Raw genomic sequence first — 17,106 nt, 5'->3', positions numbered from 1 at the left:
ATCCTTAGACAAGTACAAGTCTATATAATGCAATTGGGGAGTTAGGTCAAATTGGACTTTCTAGGCTCAAACCCAACCGCTGATCACCTATAATTGTAATAATTGGTGAATCACTTATCCAACTCCTTTAGCATACATTGGGTGGTGAGTTTGTTTAAATTATAAAAAAAACTATAATAAATATTTTTTTTTATATAAAATTCTTTTTTAAGTAGGTAGAATTTGTTTCTTAAAATAAATAAAAAAATTACTTTTTTAAAAATAGAAGCAACTTAGAAAAATACACTAAAAACAGAAATTTATTTATTTTTATTAAAGTAAACACTTATCTTATTAAAATAAACGTTTAATTCAACAAATAAGTTTAAACAAACTAACTAACCATTAGTGCATTCGTAACTATTTTTAACTTCAATTCATATTCAATGTCTTAACATTTTTCTTATTTATTTTAAAAATATTTTAGAATTAAATTTTTAAAGTTAAGAAAATAATTTTTTTATATTCCTCAATTTAAATAATTCTTAATTAACTAAGTTTTGAATTGATCAACCATTTTTTTTAAATAGAAAAACATATGGACCAATTTCTGGTTCAACCATTCCAAACTCCAAAGAAAGGGACCAGTTAGGTTTTTTGAAAGTTTAAACTACGCGTATACGGTGATGTCAAATTCTTATGCTATCTTACAGCGATATCTCGAAATAAGGCTCTTCAGCGTTTGAGGTATTAGCTGGTTCCACCAACCACCATGCACCATTTTAATTCGTTTTTTCCCCCTTACTGTTTTACAGTTATTGAGCTCATTGTTTGCAGCATTTTATTCTGTAGTTCACTTTGTTTACTTAATTTGTTTTCTCCTTTTGTATTTTTGTTGTATTGACTCTTTCATTCAAGCTTAAGCACAAAAAAAAAAAGAATTTGAAAACCCTATTTTATTCCAAAGGGCTTTAGCCAGAATATGCTTTCATATCAGTGGAAAAGCTTAATTTGATAGTTGAAGTGTTAAATGTAGTTCTTCTAGTATGTTATTGTGTTGGCTGAGAAGAATGAGAGCATACCAAATAGAAAAGCTTTAGGCACCGTTCTAATTGCATAATGAATGCTATGTAATATCTTTATCCTTTTGTGTGTGTGAAATCTGAGGAAAATATTGTATCACTGTGTACTGAAGAAAATGCTTTAGTACCTTAGTCTACAACGATTGTTATAGTAGTACTGTTCTGTATTTGATGCTCTTTGCATATTGGATGTAACAATGATTTTTTGGAATGCCTATGAATATCACCTTTTGAAAGCTTTATAATATTGGGGTTGTGCTTCTATATAAATTTTGTTTTTAGAAAGAGGAACTCATTTTGAAGATGTTGAATGGGAACTGTTGTACCAGATTAGCTGTTGGATGGTAACTGTTGTACCAGATTAGCTGTTTTTGTTCTTGCATGTTTTTTAGTTATCATGCTATGCTGATGGGTCCTATTCATGCCATGTTGATTATTTTTCTGAACTTACATGTTGATTTAAAACCACCTACAGCTATTGGGTTCTGTTTCTTGTCAAGCAGAGTAAGTAGAACTGTTTTTGTTGGATTGTTTATAATTAAACTTAAATCTTGGATTGTTTTCTAATATACTTTGCTGCCCTAGTCAGTCAATCTTGGATTGATTTTCTGTTACATCTTGGTCTTTTCTTTTGTTAAATGACCACAAGGCCATTCTCATATTGTCTGTATGATTATTACTATTTTTTTTTTTATTTTTACTTTGAATATTCAACAGATTTCAGATCATTTGGCCCTTTTCAGCTTTTCTTTTTTCAGAATAAAATGACGAAATTTTGTCACTGTTGATGGGACTCCTTAGGTTGTTGTTTAGTGTTTTGGCTTTTGGGGGACCGCATTAGCTTGTGTTTCATATCAATTTTCTTGCCCAAGGGTAGCTTAGCATGGATGTGTGGAAATTTCCAACTGTATGTCAATTAAATGTATTGGTTGTTTTCCTCAGCTTAATGTTTTTTTTATATAATTCTAACATTCTAGTGAATGATAATGAAGAACACTACTATAGGAATTGGGATGTCTAAGAAGTTCTTTGTTAAATTGGAATTCCATTTATATGCATCTTTCCTTTGTGATAAAATTGTAACTGCTTCCTTAATCCTTTTGTTATCTGGTTTTATCCCGATGTTGTCCATGGGTGGTATTATCAATTCACACATTTCTATATTGATGGTTCAGTTTATTACCCACAATCCAGTTCTTTTACTCATTGGATGGTAACATAAGAAATCCCATCTAATATTTCCGGCCTTGTTTCATGTCTAGTATTGCATGCTATGTTAGCCATTGTGATTGTCATCATTGTGGTAAAAAGTTACCAAGCTGGACAGGATGTCCCCATATATGCAGTTTGGCTTTCCATTTTTATATCATCTTTGTATGTTCTTAATAGTAAGTATATTTTATTACAAGATTTAATTTTAATTAGGCTTACAAGGCTCTGTGGGCTTTTTGTCTGACCCATATGGGCTATGGCTGGACTCGGTTGGTCTTGACAGTTTTATCTTAACTGGAACTTTCATTCACCTTTTGCCATTGAAGTACTCTGCCTGCTAGGTGTGATGTACTACTACTTGTTTTCCTTTCATACCTGCTGTGTCTCTTCCTGTTAAACCTCAAGTTGCTTCTGCAAACTGTAAGTCAGTTCATTGTTATTTTTCTATGTTGCTGAATATAATTATCTTTATTTTGTTATTATGTTTTCTAAATGTATCTCTATATTGAGAAAGTTCTGTGCTTCCTGCTGCAATGCCATCTCATTTAAACTAAATGGGAAAATAAAGGAAAAAAGCTGAATGAGAATTATCTTTATTTGTTACAGACTTACAGTTAACTTTGTAACTAAAGCTTTGTTAGTCCAGTTTCTCTATGTGTTCTTTGATTCAACAAAAGAATGTTAAATAAATGCCTCTGAACTAATTGTTTCAGTTCTATGGTTTCCTCAACAGATATGCTGCTAAAGCCACAAAAAGTGAAGCTGATTGCATAAATAGAATATGATTGAGAGCTAATAACTAATTCAGATGATCTTGTAAAGGTTACAATCAGTCATTTTACATGAAGAGGAGGGATCTTTTAGTCAAGCTATTAGAAACTTGCTGCAGTAAGATATCAATCCCACAGTTGCACTCACAGTGTTTGAAAGTGGGCCTTGCCCATGATAGTTTCGTTGTTACCAAGCTTAATGTTCTTTATGCTAGATATGCATCACTTTGCCATGCACATAAGCTTTTTGAAGAAACACCTTGCAAAACTGTCTATCTATGGAATGCTTTACTTAGGAGCTATTTTTTGGAAGGAAAATGGGTAGAGACCTTATCTCTATTCCATCAAATGAATGCCGATGCAATAACTGAGGAAAGACCTGACAATTACACAGTGTCTATTGCTTTGAAATCATGTTCTGGTTTGCAGAAGCTTGAGCTGGGGAAAATGATTCATGGATTTCTCAAGAAGAAGAAGATAGATAATGACATGTTTGTAGGGTCTGCATTGATTGAGTTGTATTCGAAGTGTGGACAAATGAATGATGCTGTGAAAGTGTTTACAGAGTATCCAAAACAAGACGTGGTTTTATGGACTTCAATAATTACTGGGTATGAGCAGAATGGAAGTCCTGAACTTGCACTTGCATTTTTCTCCCGAATGGTTGTGTTGGAGCAAGTAAGTCCTGATCCAGTAACACTTGTTAGTGCTGCTTCTGCTTGTGCCCAGTTATCTGATTTTAACCTTGGAAGAAGTGTACATGGATTTGTAAAACGAAGGGGTTTTGATACTAAGTTATGTTTGGCCAATTCTATTCTAAATTTATATGGAAAAACTGGTTCCATCAGGAGTGCAGCTAATTTGTTCAGGGAAATGCCATATAAAGATATTATATCTTGGAGCTCAATGGTTGCCTGTTATGCGGATAATGGAGCTGAAACTAATGCGTTAAATCTTTTCAATGAAATGATAGATAAGAGAATTGAACTCAACAGGGTTACTGTCATTAGTGCATTGCGAGCTTGTGCTTCCAGTTCAAATTTGGAAGAAGGTAAGCATATTCATAAATTAGCAGTCAATTATGGTTTTGAGTTGGATATTACTGTCTCTACAGCTCTTATGGACATGTACATGAAGTGCTTCTCACCTAAAAATGCAATTGACCTTTTCAACAGAATGCCCAAGAAGGATGTAGTTTCTTGGGCTGTTTTGTTTAGTGGCTATGCTGAAATTGGAATGGCACACAAGTCCCTGGGGGTTTTCTGCAACATGTTATCTTATGGAACTCGACCTGATGCTATTGCTCTAGTGAAGATTCTTGCTGCTAGTTCAGAATTGGGGATTGTTCAACAAGCTTTATGTCTTCATGCTTTTGTATCTAAAAGTGGATTTGACAATAATGAATTTATTGGAGCGTCACTCATAGAGTTGTATGCAAAATGTAGTAGCATAGATAATGCTAACAAGGTTTTCAAAGGAATGAGACGTAAAGATGTTGTTACCTGGAGCTCAATAATTGCAGCTTACGGATTCCATGGGCAAGGAGAAGAGGCTTTGAAATTATTTTATCAGATGTCTAATCATTCAGATGTTAAGCCTAACGATGTAACCTTTGTCTCAATTCTATCTGCCTGTAGTCATGCAGGTTTGATTGAAGAAGGGATAAAGATGTTTCATGTCATGGTGAATGAATACCAATTGATGCCCAATACAGAGCATTACGGGATAATGGTTGATCTTCTTGGTCGAATGGGAGAGTTGGATAAGGCCTTGGACATGATTAATGAGATGCCCATGCAAGCTGGGCCTCATGTATGGGGAGCCTTACTTGGTGCTTGTCGTATACATCAAAATATTAAGATAGGGGAGCTTGCAGCTCTGAATCTTTTCCTGTTAGACCCTAATCACGCAGGGTATTATACACTTTTATCAAATATATATTGTGTGGACAAGAATTGGCATGATGCTGCTAAACTCAGGACATTGATAAAGGAGAATAGGTTTAAGAAGATTGTTGGTCAAAGCATGGTTGAGATAAAGAACGAGGTTCACAGTTTCATAGCTAGTGATAGATTTCATGGTGAATCTGATCAGATTTATGGAATGCTGAGAAAATTAGATGCAAGAATGAAAGAAGAAGGTTATGATCCTCCTGTACAGACACAAGAAATATAGTTCTAATCTTGACTGTGTGGAACGTTAAATCTGATGGAAGACAATTATCAACCTCTGGTGCAAAAGTCAAGGAATTATTTTAATTAATTACACGGAAAACATTTTCTTCTTCTTACTAAAAGGATATTTACATATAAAGATTTGTGTCGATAAGTAAATATATACTGGAAAATATGTAGCTGTTTTTTTCTTTTTGAAATATAGTAACACTTTAAACTGAATTTTTTGAATACCAACGACGTCTTATTCACATAAAAGTCTCAAAGTAAAACTGTTCGATAGAGGTAGTTAGAGATAATTGCAGCCCAACAAAATAAAATGTACCGACCATCAATATCTATATACTAAAATTGAATTATGTGGAAAATACTAAAATATCCATGGCTGAGAGTTTGACAGTTGTCCAATTTTTTGGTTTTTTGGTCAAAATACCCATAGCTGAGAGCTTGACACCTGTCCAAGTTTTTTTTTGGTCATTTATGCCCTTCTAGGTTGGGTTGGTTTTCTGCCACCTTGCTGTCATGTGTTATTTTATGGTTATATGGTTATGGTTTTAAGCCACGTAGCTTGGTGTGTTGTTGAGTGATTAGATTGCCGTTTCCAGTTTTGGTGGTTGGTGGTGTACGTGGCTTCTTTGTAGCGTTTTTGACTCCTTTCACTAGCAAGTTCCAAGTTGCTGATTGTATTTGTTTCACTTTTTTCATTTGTTTTTAGTTGGCTTCCGTCTTCAATATACCTGTTCTGTTGTTTAGTATTTTGGCGTGAGGCTGTGGTTTCCAGTTCGTGATTTTCGTTCTTCTGTGGTTGAAGGTTTGAGTCAGTTTTTTGTTGTTTGGTGGTTTTGGTCTGTGCATGTTTATGTTCTTCTAGCACGTGTTCTGTTCTATTGTTTATTGTTCACAAATTCTTGTTTTTCTTTTTGTTGGCTTGCATTTATCAGTTCTTTGGATTACATTTACATGGTTTTGGATTGATCGTATTATTCCTTTAGAGCTATAATTGTTTGGTTCTGTTTTTTTTGCTTTTTGCTGAGTTGGCTATTTTGTTTTTTGTCTCTTTTCATTGGCTTCGATAGTTGGATTATATTTACATGGTTTTTGATTAATCATATTATTGTTCGTCTGTGGTGCATGTGTGTTTTTTTATTAACCATATTATTGTTTGTCTGTTGTGCATGTGTGATTTTGTCCGGTTTTTGTTGTTTGGTGATTTTGATTTCTGCATGTTTATGTTCCTCTGGCACGTGTTCTGTTCTGTTTTTTATTATTTACAAATTCTTGGTTTTTTTTGTTGGCTTCCATTTGTCTGTTGTTCGTTGGATTGCATTTGCATGGTTTTGAATCGATCATATTATTCCTTTAGAGCTATAATTGTTTGGTTCTGTTTTTTTGCTATTTGGTGAGTTGGGTATTTTGTTTTTAGTCTCTTTTCACTGCTTTCGGTGGTTGGATTGCATTTGCATGGTTTTTGATTAATCATATTATTGTTTTAGAGATATACTATTTTTGCTTTGCTTTTCTACTGTTTGCTGACTTGCCTATTTTGTTTTTGAGTTGAGGTTGTTGCATGTATTGGCTGACTAGATTAATTGATAGTATACTTTTTGCGGTATGTTGGCATTGATGAAAATTTTATTGCATGTGTGGTTTAAGGGTGGGTTGGTATTCTGTTTTCCAAAAGCTGAACTTTGTTGTGTTTGTTTTCGGCCCTTCTATTTGTTTGTTGATGGTTGCAATGTTATTTGTTCAGAGATATAATTTTTGTTTCTGCTTCTCTGCTATTTGTTGATTTGGCTTTTATTTTTTGGTTCAGGTTGTTGCATGTATTGGCTTAGTAGTTCAACGAATAGTATCATAGTTTTTATGGTATTTTGTCATTCATTGAAATGTTATTGCATGTGTCATTTGAGTCTGTGTTGCTATTCTATTTTTTGTTAGCATAATTTTCTATTCTAAATTGACAATCATTCTTTACATAGCATTTGCATGGTTTTGGATTTATTACATTTTTCATTTAGAATTGGCAGGTCTATGTAATTTTATGGTGATGATTCCTGACAAGATTAGGTCTATTGATGGATCAAAAGAGACGCTTAAGCTTGCTGTTAGGATCACCGATCTTTGGTTCATTGGGACTCCCAACAAGTCTGAGCAAGCGGAAATGGTTTTTGTTGATTCTGAGGTATATTTTGTGCTCTTTATTTGATTGTTGGATTGTTATTCATGTCATTTATTCATTATATAGTTTGCATATTTCAGGGTGATCAAATTCATGCTATTTGTAAATCGAACCACCTCAAGTCTTGGAAAGCTGATTTGAAAGAGAATTGCACTTATGTTATGCATAATTTCAAAGTTGTTGAGAATGATGGTCAATTTAGAGTGCGAACATGAGTACAAGTTATTTTTTATTGGAGTGACGGTTGTTAGAGAAGCTGATTTGCATGAACTGCCTTTTAAGGAATTTAGATTTGCTGAATTTGCAAATGTTGTTGCTGGCAATTTTGTGTCTGGCCTGTTGGTTGGTGAATACAGTCACAATTTGTGCTTTCATTTTGATCATAACTTCTTTGGGTTTTTTTCAATGACCTATTTTCATTTCTGGTGGTTTAAGATATTATTGGGGTCGTTGATCAGGTGGTCTTTCGGCATGTTTCATCAAAAAATACCAGGGTTGTTTTTAGAATAAAGGATTTGAGGTTATGGTTAATCACAGTTTTTGCTATCTCCTATGTATATTTGGTTATTTAGAGTTTATATTGTCGAGGATTTTATTTGTCATTTTGCATGATGCTTATGTCTATTTTATCCTTATGAGGTGATGGATGTAATGTTGTTTCTTTGCTGTAGTGGTGAAATTTTGTCTTGCACACTTTGGGAGAATTACTGGACTCAGTTCCTATCCTATTTGAATGAACGTGGGGATGATGGGCCGATGGTTATTATATTGACACATGCCAGAATAAAAGATGCGCAAGGTGAGTATGATATTTTATTTGTTGATTTGGATACTCAATAGATGAGTTTTGTCGTTGCTGTTCTTGGCATTTACAGGAAGTTATCCAGCTTCAGTGAGCAATTCCTTCAAGGCGTCAAAACTATTGATTAATGATCCTATATTGGAAATTCAGGAATTTAAAGAGAGGTATTTTGCTTATCATCTTTGCTCTGTGGTTGTTAAATTCATGTGTCAATCGTCTTGACTGTTTTCTGTTGTTTTATTCTATTTATCCGATTGGCTTAGGCTTTTAGATTTAGGTGTTGAGATGAGTCCAGTTTTGCTACCTGGTGATCAAGCAAATTCACAAGTTTCAGGGGGAAGTTAGCTATCATCAAAGGATTCGTTTCTTTTAAAAACTGAAGCCAAAACTATTTTAGAAATCAATGCCATTTCTGAGGTGGACCTGTTACCTGTGTTTATTTTATATTCATTGCAATTGGAAGTCGAATTTGCCTAGATTTGTTCGCATTCATATATTATAGCTAATGTGTCTAACGATGGCATTTTATTTTTGGCAATTTGAGTGTTATGGTTTTTTAAAAGGACGTTGTTTATGTTACGATGGGGACTATTAGCAAAATAGTCATGGATAACCATTCATGGTGTTATCCAGCCTGTGTTCAATGTCATAGGAAAACTGACATCCAAACAGGACCATTCACATGCGGATGTGGGAAGGAAAATAATCAGCCTGTTCTGAGGTAATTGGAGTTTTAGTCCATTAGCATGTTTTATTCAGCATTTTGTTTTTGACTAACATCTAAATTGGTAGGTATAGAGTTGAAGTCATGGTTACTCAAAACAATAAGAGTAGCAAATTTTTGCTCTGGGACCGTGAATGTGCTGAATTGATTGGTGAAACAGCTGATGATGTGAATAGGGTCAAGATTGAAGTATGTTCATGCCTTATCATATGCTGCTTCTCATTTTATGTATTATATTTTGTTCTTTCAGTTGTAACTGGCAGCTGGTGAATTTGTGTTGTTTCTGGCAGGATGGTGATCTTGATTTAAATGCTTCCCCTCAAGCACTTGACAAATTGTTGGGTCATGTGCTTGCTTTTAAGGTCAGGATTCAATCAAAATTAAAAAATGCAGTTGTTCTTAGATACTCAAAAGACCTAGATTTGATCAATGCTGTTCTCGAGAGGTTGCCTGATAGTGAGGTGTTCTTTTTTTATATCTATTTTAGTCGTTGTTGTCATAATGATGTGATTCATGAGTTTGACTATCATCAACTTATATATGGTGCAGGCATGTTCCAAAATAGATCCTTCCAATGTTGATTGCAATAATGCTACGCATGCTGAATGTGTGAGTTAATGTTGCTGTCATGAACATTGATATCTTATATTGTTTTTTATTTACCAGTTTATGCTTTATGAGCAATCTCTGTCTGTCACAGCTGACCATGATCCGGTTGCGGGATTGCCTTTAACGCCCAAAAAACGGATGTCATCTGATGAAGTTGATGATGAGTTAGGGAGCTCGCAAATTTCCCCAGCCCAACTATCGTCTAACAAATTAACAAGACATTCTCATAAGAGCCAATTTAGCTGATTCCAGATTCTTATTGTTGTGTTTTCATGGTGCTATTAAAATATTGGCATATTGAACAAGCAATTATGTAGTTTTTGTTAACACTGCATTTGTCGATTCCCCTGGCGTTTTTTCCCAGTATGTTGATGCTTTGAACATTTGAAAAGCGGTTTTTTTGGATTCATGCTTTTAGACGTTCTAAATTGAGATCTGCCCATATTGTGTTCCTGCTGTAGTATTGCAAGTTTTCTTATATTAAATATGGCACTGAAAACAATTGATTTTCCTAGTATTCATTGTTTGGTTGTCTGCGATACAATCGAATTGTTGTTTATCATACCTTTGATGGTCTATATGGTTCTAACAAATTAATGGCGGAGTTAGCCTAAATAAAAAAAAAATGGTGAAGGAGATAAATTGGTGTTCAAATAACATCAAATATTAAAAAACAACCAAGGAGAAAATTTATAGCTACATTGGCGATCATGTTGATACTCGATATTCTCACGTTCTTAATCTGTTTGTTGGTTAACTGCTTAATGAATTCCATTCCCATCTAAATTGCGTGAAAATAACAGCAAAAAACCAGATTAAGAAAAAAATAGAATGCAGAGGATTGTGTTAAATTTTTAGTTTCAGTTTTCCTTCTCAATGGAGGAGCTCTTTAAATTAATCAAAGTTTCTGTCCTGACATCATATTTCCTTATTTGGAATGTGTTTGCCATGAATGTTATCACTCCATTTTTGTAGCTATCATTGCTTTGCTAAAATCATGTCTTTGATATTTCAGTTGCAATTTTTAACTTCGTTGATGGCTTACGCAACTATAATCTTGATTTTAACTACAACAAAGTAGAACTATATAAAATAGGTCTAATCTATGGCCAAGAGAAATCAAAGAAAAATTTGTGATGTGCTGGACAAGGTTACATAATGCCAAATAAAAGATGTAAAATAGAAATTTCATATTTCAAGTTGAACACACGAGCTAATAGATTTGAGCGTACAAATTAAACAAATTTGTGTTAGTGAATGAAAAATTCATCAACATATATACAATGTCTTCCATTACAAGCTTAGTAGCAGTTACAGAAGTCAATATTTCCGCCAATGACTATGATCATTTCTACCTTACCTATTTTCCATTATGGCCTTGGTTTGTGTGTCTAGATTGACACCAAAGTCCTAAATAGACAATATCTTTCATTGCAAGCTTAGCAACAGTCCCAAAACCCAATTTTTCCCGAAACCAAGTGTTATGATTTCTATATTACCAATTTTGCTAGCTGTTAATGTTGCATCATAGTTTTGTTATCTCATCTACCTTTGGTTTCATTTCTTTACCTTACAATTCAGGCAGTTCTATCATTACCCTTTTTCAATATACAGAATTGGCAACATGCAAACATATCTAATCCAGGAAATTCCACCACTAATAGTCAGCCTATAATCCATAACCAATGAAATGCCCCATCTCCAATTTATTCAATCTTCTAATTTTATTGTAGTTTCTGCAGATTTAAAATAAACGTTTGGTTATTCCTTTCAACATAAATCTATTGTTTAGTTTATAATTCACTCAATTCTGCCTTTAGTCATTTTCAACATGCAGAACTATCAACATGCAAAGAGATCTGATTCTGCAAAAGCCAGGATCAACAGAAAACGTATTATGCAGCAGAAGCGACATGGTCATGCTCAGTCATCTTCACAACCAACACTTAACTGCACTTCAGAATATAATAGTGAGATATCTCATATAGCATGTTCTGGAAGAAATGAATTTACTGAGCTGCCTTAATCATATTTTCTTTTGTTTCCTCTCTATTTTTTAGTGACTGTTTCTGATTCATCAGAAAGTGAAAATTCTGAATCCACACAAGGTATTGAAAAAAAAAATGTTTCGTGCTCTTTTTTGCTATGTTTCAAATATTGCTATTATATGTATTTCTAATTTATCAGGTTCAGGCTCTAATTTTATGACTCCCTTCGAGGATTGTCAATCTCCAACTAATTAGCCTGTAATCAACACTGAAGGTAATGACTATAATTCTAATTTCCAGTTTCAGATGCTACTGTACATGCTCTTAAATTAATATTCAAAATTTTGATCATGATATTGTACTATGATATTGAACAATTTCAGGATATTCTGATCTTGGTGATCAACTCATTCAGTGTAGATATTGTAATGCACAAATGTGGTATGATGAAAGAATATCATAAAAATAAGAATTGTCAGAATCCAAGGTTCAGTTTATGTTGTGGAGATGGCAAAGTTGAATTGCGATTATTACAAAATCCACCCCAATATCTCCAACAACTTCTATTTCATGATGATACAATTGATAGTAAAAATTATCAACATAACTTACGAGCATACAACATGATGTTTGTCTTTACTTTTGCTGGAATTAAGCTAGATAAAACAATTAATAATTCAAGAGGACATCCTACAATCAGAATACAGGGGCAACCATGCCATAGAATAGGCAGTCTATTACCAATGCCTGGGAAAAAACCCAAATTTGCACAACTATATATCTTTGACACAGAAAATGAAGTGCAAAATAGAATTAATGTCATGAGGTAGAAGCTCTTTTATTTCTGTCACTGAGAAAATTATTCATTCACTTACAATAGTTTGTGCAGTTATGAATATTTTTAAATATTGTTTTTTCAGTCAATATTCCGGAATTCAGAATCATATTGTTTCAGCTTTAAGTCACATGCTCGATCAGCACAATTCTCATGCTAAAAGTTTTAGAATGGCCAGAGATAGATTGGCAGGTGATCAAGCCAATAATATCAAATTACAACTCATAGCTGCTCGGGGAAAAGATGGTTGTGTATATAATATGCCTAATGTTCCGGAAATTGTTGCACTTATTGTTGGCAATTTTCATCCAGGCTCAAAAACAGACATTATTGTTGAAACTCAAAATGGAGAATTACAAAGAATCCATGAACTTCATCCTAGTTATCTACCACTACAGTATCCTCTACTCTTTCCTTATGGAGAAGACGGATATAGGGCTGACATACTTCATCGTTGTACTTCATCCAGCAAAAAAAGAAAGCGAAACCGTCTGACAATGAGAAAGTGGTTTGCTTATAGGCTTCAGTCCAGGTCAAATGAAGCACAAACTTTATTGCATTCTCGAAAATTATTTCAACAATTCATTGTTGAAGGTTATACCATGGTGGAATCTGAAAGACTTAGCTATATCAGAAACAACCAAAATAAGCTTAGAGTTGATAAGTATTCTAGCTTACAAACTTCATTGGATACTGGAACAGCTAAAGGCTTAACCAAGGGAAAAAGAGTCATCTTACCCTCAATGTTTGTTGGGAGCCCATGTTATATGGATCAACTTTACTTTGATGGTATGACAATATGCAGTCATGTTGGATTTCCAAATCTTTTTATTACTCTAACCTGTAATCCAAGTTGGCCTGAAATTCGTAGATTACTTTCACCTTTGAATCTCAAACCAACAGACAGGCCAGATATTGTATCACGAATTTTCAGATTAAAATATGAACACATGCTGTCAGACTTAACAAAGGGTCAATTATTGGGAAAAGTGGTTGCATGTAAGTTGACCATCATTTTTATACTTAAATACAAATATAACTTGGTCGTTTGACCATTTTTCTTTGTTGTATAATGCAGATATTAATGGCTAAAATATTAGAATTTAACCAACATTTTTACAGATATGAAATACAGAATTATACTTACCATCATAACATTATCTTTTGTGAATCACAAATATGCATATTATAGAGTTTAGTTGACCATCAGTTTTTATACTTAAATTAAATACAAATATTAGTTGGTCATTTGGACATTTTTCTTTGATCTATAACGTAGATATTAATAGCTAAAATATTACAATTTAACCAACACTTTTATAGATATGAAATGTAGAATTATACTTACCATCGTAACTTTATCTTTTGTGGATCACAGATATGCATACTATAGAGTTTCAAAAGCGAGGACTTCCTCACATGCATTTATTACTATTTCTACATCCAGACAATAAATATCCATCTTCAACTGACATTGATAAGATAATATCAGCTGAAATACCTTCTCATCAAGAAGACCCAGAACTCTACAGATTGGTGGAGAACCATATGATACATGGCCCATGCGGAATTTTACAATCCAACTCTCCATGTATGAAAGAAGGCAAATGCAGTCGTTTATATCCTAAACAATTTCAGCCTCAGACTCTTTTGGATTCAAACGGTTATCCAGTCTACCGTAGAAGAAACAATGGTCATTCAATTTCAAAGAATGGTGTTATCATTGGTAACAGATATGTAGTACCTTACAATCCAAAATTATTGAAAAAATATCGGGCTCATATAAATATTGAATGGTGTAATCAAAGTACTTCAATCAAATATTTATTTAAATACATAAACAAAGGCTATGACAGGGTCACTACTGTTATGCTTTCTGATAGCGATAATGCAGCTCAAAATGTAAATATTCAAAATGATGAACTTAAAGAATATCTAGATTGTAGGTAATTTCATCTTAACTTGTATAATTTATTATCTCACTATTATTTTTACTGACCAACCTATATCACAGATACATTTCTCCCTGTGAAGCTGCTTGGAGAATATTTGCTTTTCCAATCCACGGCAGAAAGCCTGCTATTGAGAGATTGTATTTTCATCTTCCAGATCAGCACAATATTCTTTATGAAGATCATGATGATATAGATGATGTACTATCGAAACCAACTATTTCAGATTCAAAATGCCTAGCTTGGATGAACACTAGTAAAGATTTTGATGAGGCCAGGAATCTAACTTATTCACAATTTGTGTCAAAGTTTGTATATAATAAAAGAAACAGATCATGGCAACCCAGAAAAAAAGGATATACCATTGGAAGACTCATATGGGTACCACCAACCACAGGAGAATTGTTTTATTTAAGAATGATGCTTGGCAGCTGCAAAGGACCTACTTCATTTGAGGATATCAGGACTGTTGCCAATATCCAATATCCAACATATAGAGAAGCATGTTTTGCAATGGGCTTTCTACAAGATGACAGAGAATATGTTGAGGCAATCAAAGAGGCCAAGGACTGAGGCACAACTAATTATCTAAGGAAATTGTTTGTATTAATTCTATTAACGGGTGCCATGAGCAAACCTGAAGAAGTTTGGAATCAATGTTGGCATTGGCTAGCTGATGACATTGTATATCAATATACTAAATCAACAATCAACTCAGGTAGGCTGTGACACTTTTTATGTTCCACAGCAATGGTCACAATCATTCACTAACAACTTGATTTTTATTTTTTATTGACTAACAACTTGCTTTTTTTTTTCTTAGAAGTGCAGATCAATGATGATACTCTTAGAAATTTGACATTCATTGAAATTGAACAACTATTGCACATAAACCAAAGATCACTAAAAGACTATCCTACAATGTCATATCCTCAGGATATCAATCTCACATCCTACCTACAAAACAACTTGGTATTATCAGAACTCGACTATAACCATGATGCAACAAGATCAGAATTTGAGCATCTTTTTGCATCCATGACAGGCAATCTACCTATTCATATATTATAAATTCTATTAATGACAGTTAACATCTTACAAAAAATGGTCATTGCGAATTATAAATTATATTGATGCTCTTAATATTCTATTAATAACAGGAAATCTACCCTCACTTAATTCTTTCCATCAATGACTAAATTAATCTTCATTTCAATATAACATTAGCTTACCTGTCAATGCAAATGAACTAAAAACAATTTATCACAAAATTATCCAAGCTGTCAACAACAATGAAGGTGGAATGCTTTTTCTATACGGATTTGGAGGCACAGGAAAAACATTCATATGGAGAACATTAGCAAGTTCATTGAGAGCAGAGAATCAAATTGTAATTATTGTTACTTCTAGCGAAATAGCCTCTCTATTATTACCAGGAGGCAGAACTGCACATTCCAGATTTAAAATTCCTGTACCAATTTTTGAAGACTCAATATGTAATATCCATCAAGGCATCGAATTAGCAGAATTATTGAACCAGACAAGCCTAATAATTTGGGATGAAGCACCAATGGCCCACAAATTCTATTTTGAAGCGCTTGATCAAAGTTTAAGAGATATTATCACAAATAAATCAAACTCAAATCAAATATTTGGAGACAAAGTTATAGTATTTGGTGGAGATTTTCGCCAAATACTACCAGTCATCCCAAGAGGAACCCGCTCAGACATTGTAAATGCAGCAATCAATTCATCCTATCTATGGGATTCGTGTGAAATATTGACCTTGACAAAAAACATGCGCTTACACAACAATCTAGAATCAGTTGATGAACAAGAAACTGCCACATTTGCTAAATGGATTCTAGACATTGGAGATGGAATTATAGATGATGAAAATGATGGTTATGCTACCATTCAAATTCCTGCTCATCTACTCATTACTCAATATGATGATCCAATCAGCGCTATAGTCAAATCAACATTCCCAGACTTAGATCAGCATCACAATAATCCTGAATTCTTTAAATCGAAGGCAATACTAGCTTCAACAAATGAAACCGTAGAACAAATCAATCATTACGTGCTATCCTTCATTCCAAGTAATTATATCATTACTTATTTAATTGTCACTTGCTCAGTCAAAAATATAACCACTGAAATTGTAATTTTGCAAATCATAGGTGACCACATGGAATATCTAAGCTCTGATTCGGTTGATAAATCAGAAAGCAGTGAGAATTCGTATTTCCAATCAATTACTACTGAATTCCTTAATTCATTGAACACATTCGGTTTGCCAACTCATTCTATCAAACTTAAAATTGGAAGTCCTATAATGCTGTTAAGAAACCTCGACCAAAATCAAGGTCTATGTAACGGTACTAGATTAGTGGTAACAAAGATGGAAAAACATGCAATTGCAGCTGAAATTATCTCAGGTAAAAACATTGGCCTCGCTATTTATATTCCAAGAATGTCAATGTCTCCTTCACAATCACCCTGGCCGTTTAAACTATTAAGAAGACAATTTCCGATTATGCTATCTTATGCAATGACAATAAACAAGTCACAGGGACAATCATTATTCATGGTTGGACTTTATTTGCCGAAACCTGTATTCACTCATGCCAATTATATGTTGCATTGTCAAGGGTCAACTCAGCAAAAGGATTAAAAATTCTGATTCATGATGATGAGCAGAAAAGCATGAATTCCACCACCAATGTAGTATACAAAGAAGTGTTCAGAAACCTTACCAGTTACACTTTCAGTTGTTCAATATCAGATTCAATTCTAT

At 33.7% G+C, this 17,106-nt stretch overlaps 3 protein-coding genes and 1 pseudogene across 6 annotated transcripts; all 4 read left to right on the top strand.

Moving 5' to 3' along the window:
- Positions 1–591: 591 nt before the first annotated feature.
- On the top strand, positions 592–5,333 carry LOC100806858 (putative pentatricopeptide repeat-containing protein At3g01580). 4 transcript variants are annotated; one of them, XM_041015330.1, is made up of 3 exons: positions 592–726; positions 2,487–2,693; positions 3,007–5,333. In XM_041015330.1, the coding sequence occupies exon 3, from the start codon at positions 3,116–3,118 to the stop codon at positions 5,216–5,218; it is 2,103 nt and encodes a 700-aa protein (XP_040871264.1). In that variant the 5' UTR covers positions 592–726; positions 2,487–2,693; positions 3,007–3,115; the 3' UTR covers positions 5,219–5,333. The 4 variants fall into 4 exon arrangements, with proteins under 4 accessions (XP_040871264.1, XP_003525742.1, XP_006579856.1 ...); XM_003525694.5 differs by lacking the exon at positions 2,487–2,693 and having other exon boundaries at positions 597–726; XM_006579793.4 differs by having other exon boundaries at positions 608–2,693.
- A 1,931-nt stretch (positions 5,334–7,264) lies between these two features.
- LOC102665862 (uncharacterized) lies at positions 7,265–8,543 on the top strand. The gene is made up of 6 exons (XM_006580662.2): positions 7,265–7,399; positions 7,477–7,599; positions 7,679–7,734; positions 8,068–8,195; positions 8,272–8,362; positions 8,462–8,543. Exons 1-6 carry the CDS (start codon positions 7,265–7,267, stop codon positions 8,541–8,543), a joined length of 615 nt encoding a protein of 204 aa, XP_006580725.2.
- Positions 7,487–9,933, top strand: LOC100807389 (uncharacterized). Its single transcript, XM_041015331.1, has 5 exons — positions 7,487–8,919; positions 8,991–9,111; positions 9,213–9,383; positions 9,472–9,531; positions 9,623–9,933. Exons 1-5 carry the CDS (start codon positions 8,780–8,782, stop codon positions 9,653–9,655), a joined length of 525 nt encoding a protein of 174 aa, XP_040871265.1. The 5' UTR covers positions 7,487–8,779; the 3' UTR covers positions 9,656–9,933.
- A 6,171-nt stretch (positions 9,934–16,104) lies between these two features.
- Positions 16,105–17,106, top strand: part of LOC102666001 (uncharacterized) — a 3,483-nt pseudogene continuing 2,481 nt past the window's right edge.

Source organism: Glycine max, chromosome 5 (genome assembly GCF_000004515.6).
Source record: "Glycine max cultivar Williams 82 chromosome 5, Glycine_max_v4.0, whole genome shotgun sequence".
NCBI lineage: Eukaryota > Viridiplantae > Streptophyta > Magnoliopsida > Fabales > Fabaceae > Glycine > Glycine max.
Note: the sequence above shows the minus strand (reverse complement) of the source record. Positions and strands in the feature narration are given on the sequence as shown.

What these genes read in the sequence shown, in the direction of transcription:
- LOC100807389 (XM_041015331.1), top strand. Translation starts at nt 8,780, where the DNA reads ATGGGGACTATTAGCAAAATAGTCATGGATAACCATTCATGGTGTTAT. An exon ending in AATAATCAGCCTGTTCTGAG is followed by an intron (nt 8,920 to 8,990) that starts GTAATTGGAGTT and finishes CTAAATTGGTAG; the next exon opens with GTATAGAGTTGAAGTCATGG. An exon ending in ATGCTACGCATGCTGAATGT is followed by an intron (nt 9,532 to 9,622) that starts GTGAGTTAATGT and finishes TGTCTGTCACAG; the next exon opens with CTGACCATGATCCGGTTGCG.
- LOC102665862 (XM_006580662.2), top strand. Translation starts at nt 7,265, where the DNA reads ATGATTCCTGACAAGATTAGGTCTATTGATGGATCAAAAGAGACGCTT. An exon ending in CAGAATAAAAGATGCGCAAG is followed by an intron (nt 8,196 to 8,271) that starts GTGAGTATGATA and finishes TGGCATTTACAG; the next exon opens with GAAGTTATCCAGCTTCAGTG. An exon ending in ATTCAGGAATTTAAAGAGAG is followed by an intron (nt 8,363 to 8,461) that starts GTATTTTGCTTA and finishes CGATTGGCTTAG; the next exon opens with GCTTTTAGATTTAGGTGTTG.
- LOC100806858 (XM_041015330.1), top strand. Translation starts at nt 3,116, where the DNA reads ATGAAGAGGAGGGATCTTTTAGTCAAGCTATTAGAAACTTGCTGCAGT.